The sequence below is a fragment of the Cervus elaphus genome, chromosome 24, assembly GCF_910594005.1.
Source record: "Cervus elaphus chromosome 24, mCerEla1.1, whole genome shotgun sequence".
NCBI lineage: Eukaryota > Metazoa > Chordata > Mammalia > Artiodactyla > Cervidae > Cervus > Cervus elaphus.
This window is the reverse complement of record NC_057838.1, coordinates 24,865,163-24,880,499: the sequence shown is the minus strand read 5'-3', so window position 1 is coordinate 24,880,499 and position 15,337 is coordinate 24,865,163. Positions and strand designations below refer to the sequence as shown.

The window sequence follows — 15,337 nt, the reverse complement described above, 5'->3', positions numbered from 1 at the left end:
TATGAAATTCTGAGCACCAGCACTGGAAAAAATGGGGCGGTGTCCTCAAGTCCATTTACCTGGTCCTGGCACAAAAGTTCAATTTTCTCCTCTGCCAATACAGCAATATCCTCCTCTTTTTCCTGTTCTCCTGGTTTTTCATTATTAGAAGAGCTAGTGGTTTGAGACTCATTATCCAAGTTGATGATTTTCTCATAGACGTGTTCCATTACTTTCCGGACTTGAAGCATGTCACTAGCAGAAAGTCGGTCCCTGAAAAAGGCAAGGGCAGATGGTGACATCAGGAAATCACTGGATATTCTCTCCCATATTCTTTGGTGATAACATTTGATAAGGCTAAATCATACCACAAAAACATAAACCAATACATGTTCTTAGTCATTGCTTTCCATTTTTACAATTCCCAACAGATTTCTTACAGTGTCCTCTCCTAAGACAGATTGTGTGCAAATAAGTGAGATTATATACATAAAGAATAGCCTTCTAGGTTCTATTCCCTTAAAGGCCTTCCCAGAGCATGGGCAAACTGAATGCTCCTGAAAGGAAGGCAGCCCCTGGTGCTCATTAGGCTCCGATGACGGTTGTACCCGTTTCTCCCAGGGCTCCCTCCTATAGTCACGACCTCGAGTTTCAACTGCCTGTCTGATCTCCAAACTCACCAACCCAACAGCTCCAGCTGATGCCCCAAAGGCATCGCAAACTCTACATGTCCAAAACTAGATTCAGCAACTTCCTTATCCCCAAACCTATTTCTGTATCTCTGACATCAGTTAATAATGGTCAAATCAAATGGTTTAGGCTCATACTTTAAAAGCCATCTTGAACATCAATCATTAAATACTGCTGAAGTGCTATCTAGAACTTGCTTTAAGATAATCCTCTGTGTCTGATGTGTGAGTGTGTGAATGTGTGAGTATGAGTGTGTGTGTGTGTGTGTGTCTAGGCAGGGGGATTCAGTGGGAGGGAGGAAAGATAGAGGTATAGATGACACAATGTTTAGCCATATGCTGACAGTTACTTAAGCTGTTTGATGGGATAATGAGGTTCATTCTTCTATTCTTTTTTGTGTGTATGTTTGGAAATCTAACAATATCTTATGTAAGCTCCTACTTCCACATCCCTGATCAAACCATTTTCTGGACCTGAAATATCTTTCTTTTGACCAATCTTACATGTCCAGCTCAAATTCCATGTCCTTCAAGAAACCTTTCTGGAAAGCTATAGTCACAGATTCATTTCTTTCCCCTACACTTTTCTTTCCCTGCTGCTGCTGCTGCTAAGTCGCTTCAGTCGTGTCCGACTCTGTGCGACCCCACAGACGACAGCCCACCAGGCTCCCCCGTCCCTGGGATTCTCCAGGAAAGAACACTGGAGTGGGTTGCCATTTCCTTCTCCAATGCATGAAGGTGAAAAGTGAAAGTGAAGTCGCTCAGTCGTGTCCGACTCTTAGCGACCCCATGGACTGCAGCCCACCAGGCTCCTCTGTCCATGGGATTTTCCAGGCAAGGGTACTGGAGTGGGGTGCCACTGCCTTCTCCGTTTCTTTCCCTAAGTATCCATAAAAGCAATTATACACAGATTGTGTCCTAAACTATGAATATGGCAAGAAACAAAATCCATGTCTTATTTTGAACATCTGCAACTGGCCATAGTAGGTACTTTGTAAATGGTTAAATTATATAAACTTTCAATATTATGAAATTAACCTAAGATCTAGTACTTGCCTCCTGTGCTATAAATGTAATCATAACAAATAAAAAATATCTCTGGCAATTAATTAAATCCAACCCAGGGATCAAACCCAGGTCTCACACATTGCAGGTGGATTCTTTACCAGCTGAGCCACCTGGAAAGCTCAAGAATACTGGAGTGGGTAGCCTATCCCTTCTCCAGTGGATCTTCCCGACCCAGGAATCGAACCAGGCTCTCCTGCATTGCAAGTAGATTTTTTACCAGTTGAGCTACCAGGGAAGATCATACTTTGTAAATGGTTAAATTATATAAACTTTCAGTATTATGAAGTTAGCCTAAGATCTAGTACTTGCCTCCTGTGTTATAAATGTAATCATGAGGAATAAAGAAATCTCTGGCAATTAATCAGATCAAAGTATTGCACAACACTCCATGTACTTACTTTTTTAAGGTTTTTGCTCCTGAAGATGCATGAGGTTGGAGGTAGAAAGGAATTTTGTTGAATTTGGGCATATTTTTCTGAAATATTAAAAATGAAAAAAGGTAAAATAGTTTCTATTAGTTGATAAACTAAAATGATGTCAATAAGAAAACATGATTCACAAGTTAATAGCTATTGTACATTTAAAAGTGACTTTCTATGAAATTTAGAGTAAGATATCAAATTATGTCAGCCTTAGAGAAAGGGTATTAGAAAAGTATAATGTTTCATTTTGTAATAAAACATAAATAAAGACAAATTATACGCAGTGTCAGTGGCAATATAAAATTGCAGCATGGCTCTTCTCAAATAACAATTCAAGGTATTAAAGGGAAACAAACTTTATTTTAATTCTTTAAGCCATACAAACCAAAATCTCAAGTCTACATTCAAATGCCAGAACAAAAATTTAACTGTCTTGAGAGAAACCCACAACATTCACTTTTGAGCAAAACCATACACTCTATGCTGGTAAGGTCCATTATCCTACCTGAAAAGGTCAATCAAGTCCTCCTAACTTGCTTTACCTCTGACATCAGAGTGAGGTCTGAGGTTTCAAATAAGAGTGGAAAGTTCAGCCAACCACCTAGATGTCCACATGATGTAAACCATACACTTAGATAAATGATAAAATTAATTGGTCATCTTTGCTATGGGAATTAATCCCTTTGAGCCTCATGTCATATCCTGTTTGGATGTTTCCTCTGGGGAATAAGCCACAGGCCTAAAGTCAGCAATGCATCCAAGTGAGTTTCACACTCAAAGGAAGTAGTGGTTTATGGGGAGCTCAAATTTAGAGAAGACTAGAATATCCATCAGGTGTCAGACTGGTTTTAAGTTCTTGGAAGTTCATCTGGGACAGAAAACAAATTTTCTAGAAGGTTCTAGAGATTAAATCTTTTTTCATGAGGCTTTAAATAGACATAAAATTGGTCAATAGCACATAACTATATATGCTATTTCTATATGTGTGTATAGAAATTTAGTATATGATAAAATAGCATTTCAGATTAGTAGGAAAAGTTTAGATGATTCAATAAATTGTGTTGACACACTGGCTATCCATTTGGAGAAAGTGAGCATCTTACTTCACACCAAACAGAATAAATTCTAATACTTTAATGATCTAGATACAAAGCATTATCATAAACATACTAGAAGAGAACAAAAGAAAACATTTTTGCTACTCTGGAGTGGGAAATACCTAAGCAAGACATGAAACTCAAAACCATAAAGGATTAATCTGGTCATATAAAAATTAAAACTTTTTGCTTGCCAAAGGACATCATGAGCAAAGCAAAAATTCAATCAAGAGGCAAGAGAATGATTCAAGGGTTAATAGTCAATATGAAGAACTATTACAAGTCAATAAGACAGACAAATAACCCAATAGAAAGTCGAGTAAAGAATACAAACAGGCAATTTACAAAAGAAATAAAAATGGCCACTATGAAAAGATGCTTAACCTCATCCTAAGTTTAAAAAAATTAAAACAATGAGATAAGATGTCTATCTTTCAGCAAAGATTCTACGTATCCAGCATTGGTGAGGGTGTGGGGTACTGGGCTCGCACACTTGGTGAGAGTGTAAACTGGTACACCCTTGGTGGAGTGCAATTTGGCAGTATCTATTGAAATTTAAAATGGGCATACCCTTTGATCCAGCAATTCCACTTCTAGGAATTTACCCTAAAAAGTACACAAAGATATATATACAAGGATGTTCACTGAAGCATTGTTTGTAACAGAAAACATTGGGTACAACCTAAATGTCCATTAATAGGGACTGGCTAAATAAATCATGGTACATTTATACAATGAAATACTATGCAGTCATTAAAAAGAAGTGATCCATATACCGATATGAAAAAATGTCCAAAATATATTTTTAAGTGAAAAACAAAACAAACAAACAAAAAACACACCCAAACTGTAGAATAGTATAGAACAGTAGATTCTGTGCAAAATAAAATGATCTATATATGGATCACATATATCTAGACACACATAGACACAAATAATATACACTTGTGTATGCACAGAAAAAGGTACTGAAGGCTTTACATTAAGCTGTTAATATTTACTTCCTCTGGGAAGAATAGGAAGTGAATGGAAGAGAATGTTTGGAAAAGGATGGGAATTTCACCTTATTCATTTATTATTTTCTTTGATAAGCACATTTTATATATTAAAAATAAAGATAGAAAGAGACATAATTATAATATTTCTCTGCAGCTTGGAACTGCACAGAAGCAGAAGAGGATTCCACTTGGCAGTCTAGTTTCAATGAAAGATTATACCATCTAATACAGTTAATTTTCTTCATGATTTGGAAAAAAATAAGAGGACAAAGTGGGAGTGAAGGACACTTACATCCACAGTGATGTCAATTACCCATTGTGGCACCGTCTCATTAAGAAGCATGGACTCAGTCTCACCCCCAGAATCTCGGCAGAGCAGCCTAAACATAATCCATCATGTAGTAAGTGACAAAACAAGCACGGATCCCAATATCACTGTTAACAAATGTTAGAGGGAGGGACCTTGTGGAGTTCATTCAGGATAACCCCCAATTGACAGCTGAGGAAATGAAGTAGAAGGCAGGCAGAATGACATTCTGCTAAGAGTGAAAGCAAGCCGTAAAACTCAGGCTCCCAGATTCCAAGGCCAGACATATACCACAGCTGCCTGCTGGGGCCCCTGGGTGAGGACGGAAGCTGGCTGTAGGCAAGGCACCTGAGGTCGCCCACCAGTGCTACAGGGCATGGCACTCCACACACAATATGGGGTCAGGATGTTTTCAGTAACCACACTCTCAGGAATTCCCCATCAAGGAAGAGAATTCTGCTCTCAAGGGCAAGACAGATAGTTTTCTTACTTCTGGCCCACGGCCTTCTCCCATGACATTTCCTGGGCCCTGGCTGGCAACTTGGAGGTGAGGCCAGTCTGGCACTTGCCTGCAGGCCCTCATGAAGGACAGCCTTGCATCTCAGGTCAAGCCACTGTTGGGCACGACAGTTCCCAGGAGCAGCCCAGTCCATCTCCCCTGGCCTGGGCTGAGGGAAGTTATCTACTCAGATGTTGTCCTGTGGTGGGGACTTCTGGTGAAGTCATCTGTCCCCTCACCCTGGCAGTCTTGCTGGTTAACTGAGAAAAAGCATTTCCTGCAGAAACCACTAAGAAGCTGCCTTGAGGCAAGGTTATCAACCTCCACAAGGTATCAACCTCATTTTATCACTAGGGGCTCAGCTCTCAATTAAGATGGGGTCTAATAGCATCAGACACTTAACTATTTCAGGGAGGTGAAAAACCAAAACCCAGACACCCCTCGAAGTTAACAATAGACATTTGCTTGAATCAAAACTTTAGGGCAAACAGGATGCACTCTGAGCCCTTCTTACCCATACCTGAAGAGGGTGCGACCTCCAGCTTCACCAAAGATCACAGGGGTGTGTGGGGGCACTTGAAAGTAGCCATTTCCTTTCTGTACTCGGTTCTCTTGCTCCCCATTTACTAGGAAAAAATACAGATGGCGTCAGTATCCAGAGTTAGTGCTAACAACACAGATTCTAAACATTTTGTTTCCACAGGACCCAACCATTGCAAGATTTTTAAGTCAAAAAGTCCTGTAAGTCAGCTAGAGATGGAAATAAAGGTAAAAAACAAAGTTCCTGAAAATAAGAAATACGGCAATGTGTGACATATCTCATGAGAAATGATTACATTTTAGAGATTAATGTTTGAGATCTAAAACAAAAACATAACCACCTACTTCAGCCACAGGGAAGTCTAGAACAGTCTCTTTATAAACGATGATCTGCTCTTTTCTGTGGTGCTGGTGGGGTGGGGATTGGTAAAACACCAAGCACAGAGAAATTTGTGTCAGAAAAAAAAATTTATATTTAATGGCAGCCACAACTAATGGTATTGGTAAAAAACAAAATCTCTGAGAGGTCATAAACTCATTTTTATTGCTCTCTACAGATTTCATTTTAGTCAGGTTTCATTTCAGTCAGCTCTCTGCAGCTGACTCCCCCTCAAGTACCAGTTCGTTCATAACCACTTTCTGAAGGAATCTGGAAGCAATCTCGCCCTCTGCAACCAACAGCGCTCTCAGACCCTCCCTCACAGCACCAACTCTGATCACGCGGTGCAGATGTAAGCGGTGCTTTGCCCACCCAGAATGCCAGTCCCTGAATGGAGAGATCCATGCCCATCTATCTCTATTATCGTCACTTACAACTCACTACAGGCCTCCGAATACTCGAGCTGCCCACCACATGTAACCCAAGCTGCTTGAGTGTCCACTGTGTGTCGCGCAGCTCCAGCAAGATTACCAGACAGGTAGAGTGTGCGTGTCCTGAGCTTGGCTCGGTCCTGCCCTGCCTTCACTATGCCAATTTGATTTTAAGGATGATTTGCCATTTCCTGTGACTTATTCTTTACTCCCCCAACCAAAGTCTGCCTTCAAGAGGTGCTGCCTGTAGCCCTTTGTTTTCATTACTTAGTCTTTATTGGCTCCTTGGGCCTCCGAGGGCACCCTGTCAGGTTATAGATGGAGAAAGACAAGTCAAGAACAGGAAGCAGCACGCCCACAGCTGCAGAGTTGATAAAATGGCAGAGCCCATACCAGAACCTAGCTTTCTCGACCCTCTGTGAGCAGATCTTTCCACTGACTCTGGCTCACAGTTCACTGTACAATTCAGAAGGGGAATGAAGTGAGCCAGCTGACAAAAGAAACGCCATCATGTGTGGGGTCAGTGCTCTCTCTTTGACAGGGACATCAGGACACTGGCTTACAGAGAGGCATGTCATCCTTGCAAAACAGATTTAAACTCCAAAAATTATTCTGGATGAATCAGTCAGCCACAACAGTCTCTGGCAGGAGGGCTTCATCACTGCTGACCACCACAAACAGGCAATCTGCAGAGAATCGTTAGCAGAGCAGGTCCTCAGTGGGTGGGACTCAAGGTTACGTATCAGCTGTGCTGTTTTAAGATTTTTCCCCTCTTTTCTTTAATCAGACTGAGCCAAACTCATAAGTTCCAAATTCTCCCATGCTGCACAGTGAGTTACTGTGGCACACACAGCTTCAGAATGTCCTCAATGACATTAATTCTTTACACACAGTCACTTACCCTGACACTTCTGAGTTGGGAGTTGATTTTTTGAGCCAATATCAGGTAGATCATCAGACTAGGGAATATCTAGATTTCAGGCCAATGTGAAATATGCCTCACAAGGACAAACCTGGCTTTCCAATGCAGCTAAATAGCTAGCTTTGGAGGTAAATCCAGCAGGTCCACAATACCTTGAGAAGTACCTTTAGAATAAACCTGCTAAGCTGCCTATTTTTAAGGACAAAGGTCACCTGAATATACCAGATTGATTCTATATACTTCGTGTAGTCTCACCAATTAAAAGTTCTTTGATATCTCAGTTAAGACTGGATGGACATTCTTTAGCATGTAGAAGGGAGGGCAATAAATTGAGCACACCACAACTATTTACTATGTCATACTTTAGCAAATGCTTAAAAAAAATTTTATATTTAAAATTCTCAGGATAACAATCTAAATATCCTTAACTTCAGAGTAATTTTAAAACCAATTATCCTAATATAAAAATACAAACCATGGTTTACTTCATTTTCTTCTTCATCTATTGGATTCACATGTGTCCTAGGCCAATATTCTAGGAGTGCCTGGAGTAAAAGTCCTCCTAAGTTCACTGCAAAAGAGTCAGTTAAAAAAGAAAAAAAAACAGAAAAGAGAAACATTAGTTTTAACTTAAAAATAGAGGGAGAGAAATAAAAATGAAAAGTTTCTACATATTCTGATGTTACATTCCTAACCCAATGCAAAGGATGTCTAAAAGCAAGACTTTACGTATTTCATAAAGTCTATTTAAAATTTCACCTTACAATGTTTAAAGCAGTGATAATATCAAGCAAAGAGATATTCTATTTGGTTGTTCAGATATAGCCATTCTTTGAAAATGAATAAACAACAACAGAAACTGTATTCTTTAAAGAGCTATTTCCATATAAAGCCACTATATTTTGTATATATATCAGTTATCTCTACATGCTACATTCTTAGAAGAATACTGATCAAAGATATAATTAATAAAATATAATAGACTCTTATGAAGATAAGTCTCTTCTCAACATACACAAAAATTAACTCAAAAAGGATTAAAGAGATGAATGTAAGACTTGAAACCATAATACTCCTAGAAGAAAACACAGGCAATAAGCTTGCTGACAATGATCTTGGTGGATGATTTTTTTGGATCTTACACCAAAAGCAAAGTCAATGAAGGCAAAAATAAGTAAGTGGAACTATATCAAACTAACAAGCTTTTACAGAGCAAAGGAAATCATTAACAAAATGAAAAGGCAACCTACTGAATAGGAGAAAATATTTGCAAATTATTTATCAGAAATGGGTTAATATCCAAAATATATAAAAAATTCATACAACTCAATAGCAAAAAAATGGAAAAATCTGACTAAAAAAATGGGTAGAAGAGCTGAATAGACTTTTCCAAAGAAGACATACAGATGGCCAACAGGTACATGAAAACTTGCTCAACATCACTAATCACCAGGCAAAGGCAAATCAAAACCACAATGAGATATCACCTCACACCTGTCAGAATGGCTGTTAATCAAAAAGATGATAAATGACAAATGTTTGAGAGTGTGAGGAGAAACAGGATCCCCGTGCACTACTGATGGGAATGTAAGTTGGTGCAGACACCGTGGAAAACAGTATGGTGGTTCCCCAAGAACAAAACTATCATAACTAGCATCCTACTTCTGAGTATTTATTTGAAGAAAAGGAAAACACTAACTTAAAAAGATATATGCACCTCCATGTTCACTGCAGCATTATTTACAGAAAACCTCATTGTCCATTGATGGATGAATGGATAAAGCAAATGAGACACACACACAAAGAAATACTATGCAGTCATAAAAAAAAAAATGAAGTCTTGCCATTTGTGACAACAGGATGAACCCTGAAGGCCTTATGGTTAAGCGAAATATGTCAGACACAGACAAATGCCATATGATCTCACTTACATGTGGAATCTGAAACCAAAAAAGCAAGAAAAAAACCAGAGCTCATAGAAACAGAGAACAGATTGGTGGTTGCCAGATGTTGCGGGGGTAGGAGTAATGGAATAGGCAAAATGGGTGAAGGGAGTCAAAAAGTATGAACTCCCAGTTATAAAATACATTCGTCATGGGAATGTGACATACAGCATGGTGACTATATTTACTAATACTGTATTGCAAAAAGTTGAATTTGAAAGTTAATAAGAGAGTAGATCTTAAAAAGTCTCAAGAGAAAAACTGTCTATACATGGCGACAGATGTTAACTATTAACTAGATTTACTGTTGTGATTATTTTGCAATATATACAAATAGTGAATCATTATCCTTTACATCTGAAACCAACACATGATATGTCAATTATACTTCAATAATGCTTTTTTTTTAATTGGAGGGGGTAAAACTGTTTCCTAGCTTCACTTATCCTTACCTAACAGATTTCTTGAATGCTTTAAGGGTAGAGAGTAGCTTTAATTGTTAAAGCTAAGTCATACATTGTGAGAAAACTCAAGATTCCAAAACACTTAAAATGTAATATTTTCCATTTCCATATGAGAGAATTAAATATAGATTTCTTGAAAAATAATTTTTTAAAAACCCAAATATTGTTTATAAACAAAAACGATGAGCATATAGCAAAAAACCAGCACAGATCTACCTATTCTTTTGGAAGGAGGTAGGGAAGGAAGGACACAAACTCACATTTTGGATCCGACCCATCGGGGCTGCTGAAGCCAGCATCTTTTGCAGAAACCCAAGCAGCAAAGCAGTCACTCTCATCCAAAGTAATTGTCAACATCTGTCAAAAGAGAAAAATTGTTTAGTGGCATTCTATTTGAATACATTCTTCAAGTAAGTCTCTAAATCCTTATTCATTTGCACTATTTGACTAGAGTGCTAAGCCACAGATTCAGAATCAAAAATGTGTTTTGCATGATTCAATGCAACTACAATTTAATATACTGGGATATGAAAAGGCATTTAAACGGCATAAAATCTTCTCCTTTCAAACTTAAAAACACAGGACTCCAAAACTAATACTTAATCCTCAGCTATATGAGAAACTTTCAACTATCCAAAATTGCACAAATATCAACTGCTAACTTACCCCTGTTTTTAAGTCTACTGAGAACCAATTTGGTACATATACCATCTTAAATCTTTTCTTAATTTCATCTTCAAAATCCACTTTGCCCAAATCTTCAACTTTACATGCCTATACATCAAAAAGAAAGTATGATAATTATTACTATTAAGTGGTCAATTGATTTGACTCTGACTTAGCTACTCAAAATTTTACACATTTGCCTAAATAAAATCGAGATTAAAATATGTTTCAGAAAGAATGTCATCAAACATTTTTCTCTTAGAGAGTTTACCTTTAAATAACTATCTCCTAGCAAAATTTTAAATTAAAGAACCACAAAATGCTCTTTTTTTGGAAACTGTAATTTAATTTTGCTGATATTGATATAACATACCACCACACTTATCTGTAACCAATGTCAAAGGAAGGGAAAAAAAATCTTGAAGGAACAAAAAACAGTTTGTAAGCACTTGAAGAGAACTATGAAGCTACCTTCAGATAATAGGTATATATATAGGCAGCAATCTTAAGTTTCTCCTTCTTGACCATTATAATCTTTCTTATTCATTCCCTAAATACCTACGTTCCCCAAAAGTATGTTCCAAACTTCACCTGGTGCCATGGAGCATGTCCAATAAGTTCATCTCAATTCTGAACCACAAGACAGAATGTTCCCTCTACCTCTTCCTCCTAACAGCAACCTGGCTCGTTCCTGAGGGGCCCATCTCATCAGCCATCTTCTCAAAGGGTGACCCCATGTCCTCTTCTACATCCCAGAACTCCCTAACGGCATATGGAGACCATCATTCCACCATCACTATGGAAAAACTCTTTCTCTAAGCCCGTATCATTTAGCTGCAGTAAACTGTACCCCCTTTCCCTCACTGCCATCTAGTAACCTCTGTGGCTACTGTCCCACATTCACTGGCAACTTGAGCCTGGCTCAATGTCGTGCAACCCATCTTGCGATCTTGCTTGATTCCTGGACAACATCAACATTCCCGTGGACAACACACAGGTAGGTCATCGCGGCCTCTGAAATTCTTGACAGTATTCCTACTATAAATGGGATAGTTATCCATGCTACCTGGAACTTGTTTCCACAGCTTCCCACGACATCTTTGTTAAATCTCTACTTTCCTCCTATCTCTGACCTTGCCACCACCTCTCTTACTGCCCTCAGCACGTGACTCTGACCTCTACTCCTTAAAAAAAGAGAAGCCTCAACAAAATCCCCTTAACTTTCTGCCACTGTTCTTCCCGGTGCAAGGAAAAAGGTGTCCCTTCTTGCTGGACCTGGACTGCCTCATCTCTTGAGTCTTGGGGGCCTTGTACCATCATCTACCCTCTCATGTCTCTACTGGCTTCCCCCCATAAACAGTGAACCGTGATCAAATTTCTCCCATCTTAAAAATACCTTAACACCAAAACAAAACCCTCCCTTGACCTTTTCATCTCTAAATCTTCTCCAGTCACTGCCTCCTCTGCCTATCTCACCAGTCAAATATCATCAAAGATTGCCTCTATTCAAATTCTGTTTCTTTACCTCCCAAACACTACTCAACCCACTCCATCTGGCAGAAACTTCCTTCCCAGACACTGTCATCTTCATTGACTAGATCCACATGAATACTCCATTCTGTTATCTCACGCAAACTCTCAGCAGGCTAGCTCAGCTTACCACAAGCTCCTTTCCGAGACAATTAGTCCTTGAGCCGCCACTGGCTCTGAGCATTCTGACCCCTTTTTGATTAAACATCTTTTTGGCTTCTTTTTCTAAAAATTCTTGAAATGGAGATGATTTGGTTTCTTCCATTTTCAGTATAGATGTATCTCTTGGAAACTGACCTTCTCATGGATCCAGTTACAATCTCCAGGTGACAACAGCCGAGCCATTTCTCCAGCCCAGCTTTCTCATCCATATATTAGGGTGTACAGCTCTCTGCCGGCAAACACCTCTACCAGACATCCCACATAAACTCAAATCTGTTACCTCTCTCAGCCTGTCCCTTTCCCCCAATAACCCTTTTTCTTCTTATGTTCCCTGTAACACTTCCAAACTAATCCAAAAGCCAAGCACTAATCTCTGTTCCTTCCTTTTCTTCCTGTGTATTTAGTCACTCAGTCGTGTCTGACTCTTTGCAACCCCATGGACTGAAACCCACCAGGCTCCTCTGTCCATGGGATTTTTCAGGCAAGAATATTGGAGTGGGTTGCCATTTCCTCCTCTAAGCAATCTTCCTGACCCAGGGATCGAACCTGTATCTCTGTGTCTCCTGCATTGAAGGCAGATTCTTTACCCACTGAGCCATCGAGAAAGCATCACTCTTATCCACAAGCTTAAATATCTAATTATTCTATTTTTTTTTAAAACACCTGCTTGTTCCCACCCTACTCCAGAGGAATATATTTCACTGTATTAGTGCAACAACCTCCTAACTATAATGTCTCAGTCATTACAATATATACTTCTCAAACATTCCCTTAATATTACCAAGAAATAGGTAAGACCCAGATTTTAGGAATAAAGACAAAAGAAAGAATATTCTGGAGATGATTTGGCTGGCAGGTGGCAGAGCCAAGGTCAGAATGCAGCTCTGTTCAACTCTGAGCCTATGGTCCTAAAAGCACTCCTGACTTCCGTACCTTTGTTTAATGTCATGTCTATTTTGCCTGATCACTTGATCTTAAAACCTCAAGGTCTAATATCTGGATATGGGACACTGCCAGGGACACAAAAATGCCAATGATGGTGCATGTCAGCGTAGTGCCCCATCTGAGTAGAACTACCTCCCAATTCAGATAGCAGGACTCTACCAGGACTTCAGCTAGTTAGATTAGACAGTTTTCCTGCTCTAAACTCATCTAAGAATCTTTAGTAAGTGCTAAAAAAAACCGGCCAAGTCTGGAGCCTACAATTCATGAATGAATCTCACTTTTCATCCTTAAACCCCGACTACTCCTTTATATTCACTCAGGTCTCCTATTATACAAAACTGCTCACCTGGCCCTGAATGAGCACGTCTTTCCTCTTTTGTGTCTGTTATTCACTCCATCCTCCTAAAATCTACCCATAATCTACCTGCTGGAATCCTTTAAGGCCCTGCTCAAATGATTTCTCCACGTGAAGTTCTCCTGATTTTTCCAGTTGTAAGTAACCACTTCTGTTTGTAGGCCATCCTGTGTTCTGCTGTCCCTCCAACCAGAAGGGATCATTTTTCATCATTTATGACCCTCAACACAGTTCTCTGCACTGTGTTGAACTGAACTGAATATTCATTTAATCCAGAAATATTTGTAGAACAAATATACCAACAACACGAAGAAGGGCCATATGTCAGGTTCCTAAAAGCAAAGTTTTCGATTTGTCTATAAATTCTTCAGTGCTATTTTGAATGTGGCTGAATAGCTTAATACATTTCAATTGTCCAAGAAGTCACTCTAACATGACTCAAAGTCATAACGGATGCTCACAGTGATGGCTATAAATCCTAAGAAACAGCCGTAGTTATTCTGTGCACTCCAGCGGTTCTCAGCCTAGGGTGACTTTGCATCCTTCCTCCCTCCCTCTAAGCATCTGGCAAAGTCTAGAGCCATTCTTGGTTGTCACAACTGAAGTGGGGGATGGGGATGAAGGTGGTTACTGGATCTGAGCAGAGGCTAAGGGATGCTCCTAAGCACCCTACAACGCACAGGACAGATCCTCCCTCCCAGTTCTGCAACAGATTTATTGGGCCCCAAATGCCAAAAGCGTCAAGGATGTGGAACTCTGAAGTATTCATTTTCAGGGAAGGCAGCATAACACAGTTGGTAATACACTAAACAGAGAAAATGGTTCCATTCAAATTCTGGGTACTTAAAAAGATAAACTATGGCCTTACTTAATATTCACATAACACTATATACCCCAAAATAAGGCTGCACTTAAATCTTTATTTATATATTTATTGTCTTGGTTATTTTATATATATACACACATACACACAAACAACATATACACATATACATACAGACAACAATAAAAAATAAAGGCATACAGAATCCAGTAACCTATATTAAATTACAAAGATACTCACCTTCAATACATCCCAATACGCCACATTATTATTGGTGTCTTTGGTTAATATGTGTCTCTTATCATTAAGAATGTGACACTGAATAATACTAGCACCCCCTAAAGGAAGAAAGATCCACCCAGTTAGTAAGACAATCCTACATTTAAACTCACAGCACAGCGATCGTTTCAAGTGACATTTAACAAAGTGTAAATCACAGTAGCCCCCAGAAAGGAGAAGGTAAATCAGAAGACCATACAACTATGTCTAAGGCAATTTAAAGCTAACCAAAGAAAAACTGTCTGATTTTAAGAACAGATTACAGATGAAAAGACTCCTTATTCACGTCAAGGGACTACTAGTGGAAAACTGTTAAAGAACAAACATCTTAACAATTTTTTTACCCACTGGGAAAAGTCCAAATGATGACAGGACATCTCTGAATTAGTTCCATCTCTTACTAAAGTTTGCTTCCTATCTTACTTCTCTTTTATGGCTCCTGAATGGACAGCCTATCTTAATGGTAGTGGCACGGACATCTAACTATAGATAAACACATCATTCAATACTCTAGTCCCAAACTCTGACCTTGAAATCAGAGCTGCCACTGCCAGCTGTGGCGTGTAGAACCCAGAGGCCAGGTCTGACCCATTCTGGCTTGTGCCAAAAGACAACATTGTATCTTTTACAGAGTGGCTGCTGGCTTCACCAATACCACGGTTAGTAGTCTAATGCTTGGCAAAAAGATGAATTCAAGAAAGCCCAATTTTTAAAGCCACTAAATAGCATTTTAAAAATATTTTTTCTTTTATTAAAAGTAAGTCAATGTACGATTAGCCTTTTCTTGACATCAGAATTACATTTAAAGGAAAGTCATTTCCTTTATTTTTGCCAATCTC

General features: G+C 39.1%; 1 protein-coding gene across 2 annotated transcripts in view; it reads right to left on the bottom strand.

Annotated features, from left to right (window-relative positions):
• The window catches only part of WDR48 (WD repeat domain 48), a 45,567-nt gene that overhangs the window by 2,572 nt on the left and 27,658 nt on the right, over nucleotides 1–15,337 (bottom strand). Inside the window, exons 11-19 of one of the 2 annotated variants that reach the window (XM_043885582.1) lie at nucleotides 14,460–14,557; nucleotides 10,405–10,512; nucleotides 9,999–10,095; nucleotides 7,807–7,902; nucleotides 5,580–5,685; nucleotides 4,546–4,633; nucleotides 3,826–3,861; nucleotides 2,135–2,211; nucleotides 60–252 (exon numbers count right to left, since the gene is read on the bottom strand). In XM_043885582.1, the coding sequence (XP_043741517.1) occupies nucleotides 60–252; nucleotides 2,135–2,211; nucleotides 3,826–3,861; nucleotides 4,546–4,633; nucleotides 5,580–5,685; nucleotides 7,807–7,902; nucleotides 9,999–10,095; nucleotides 10,405–10,512; nucleotides 14,460–14,557 (899 nt within the window). The remainder of the gene's footprint in view (nucleotides 1–59; nucleotides 253–2,134; nucleotides 2,212–3,825; nucleotides 3,862–4,545; nucleotides 4,634–5,579; nucleotides 5,686–7,806; nucleotides 7,903–9,998; nucleotides 10,096–10,404; nucleotides 10,513–14,459; nucleotides 14,558–15,337) is intronic. The other variant, XM_043885583.1, reaches the window with a different exon arrangement.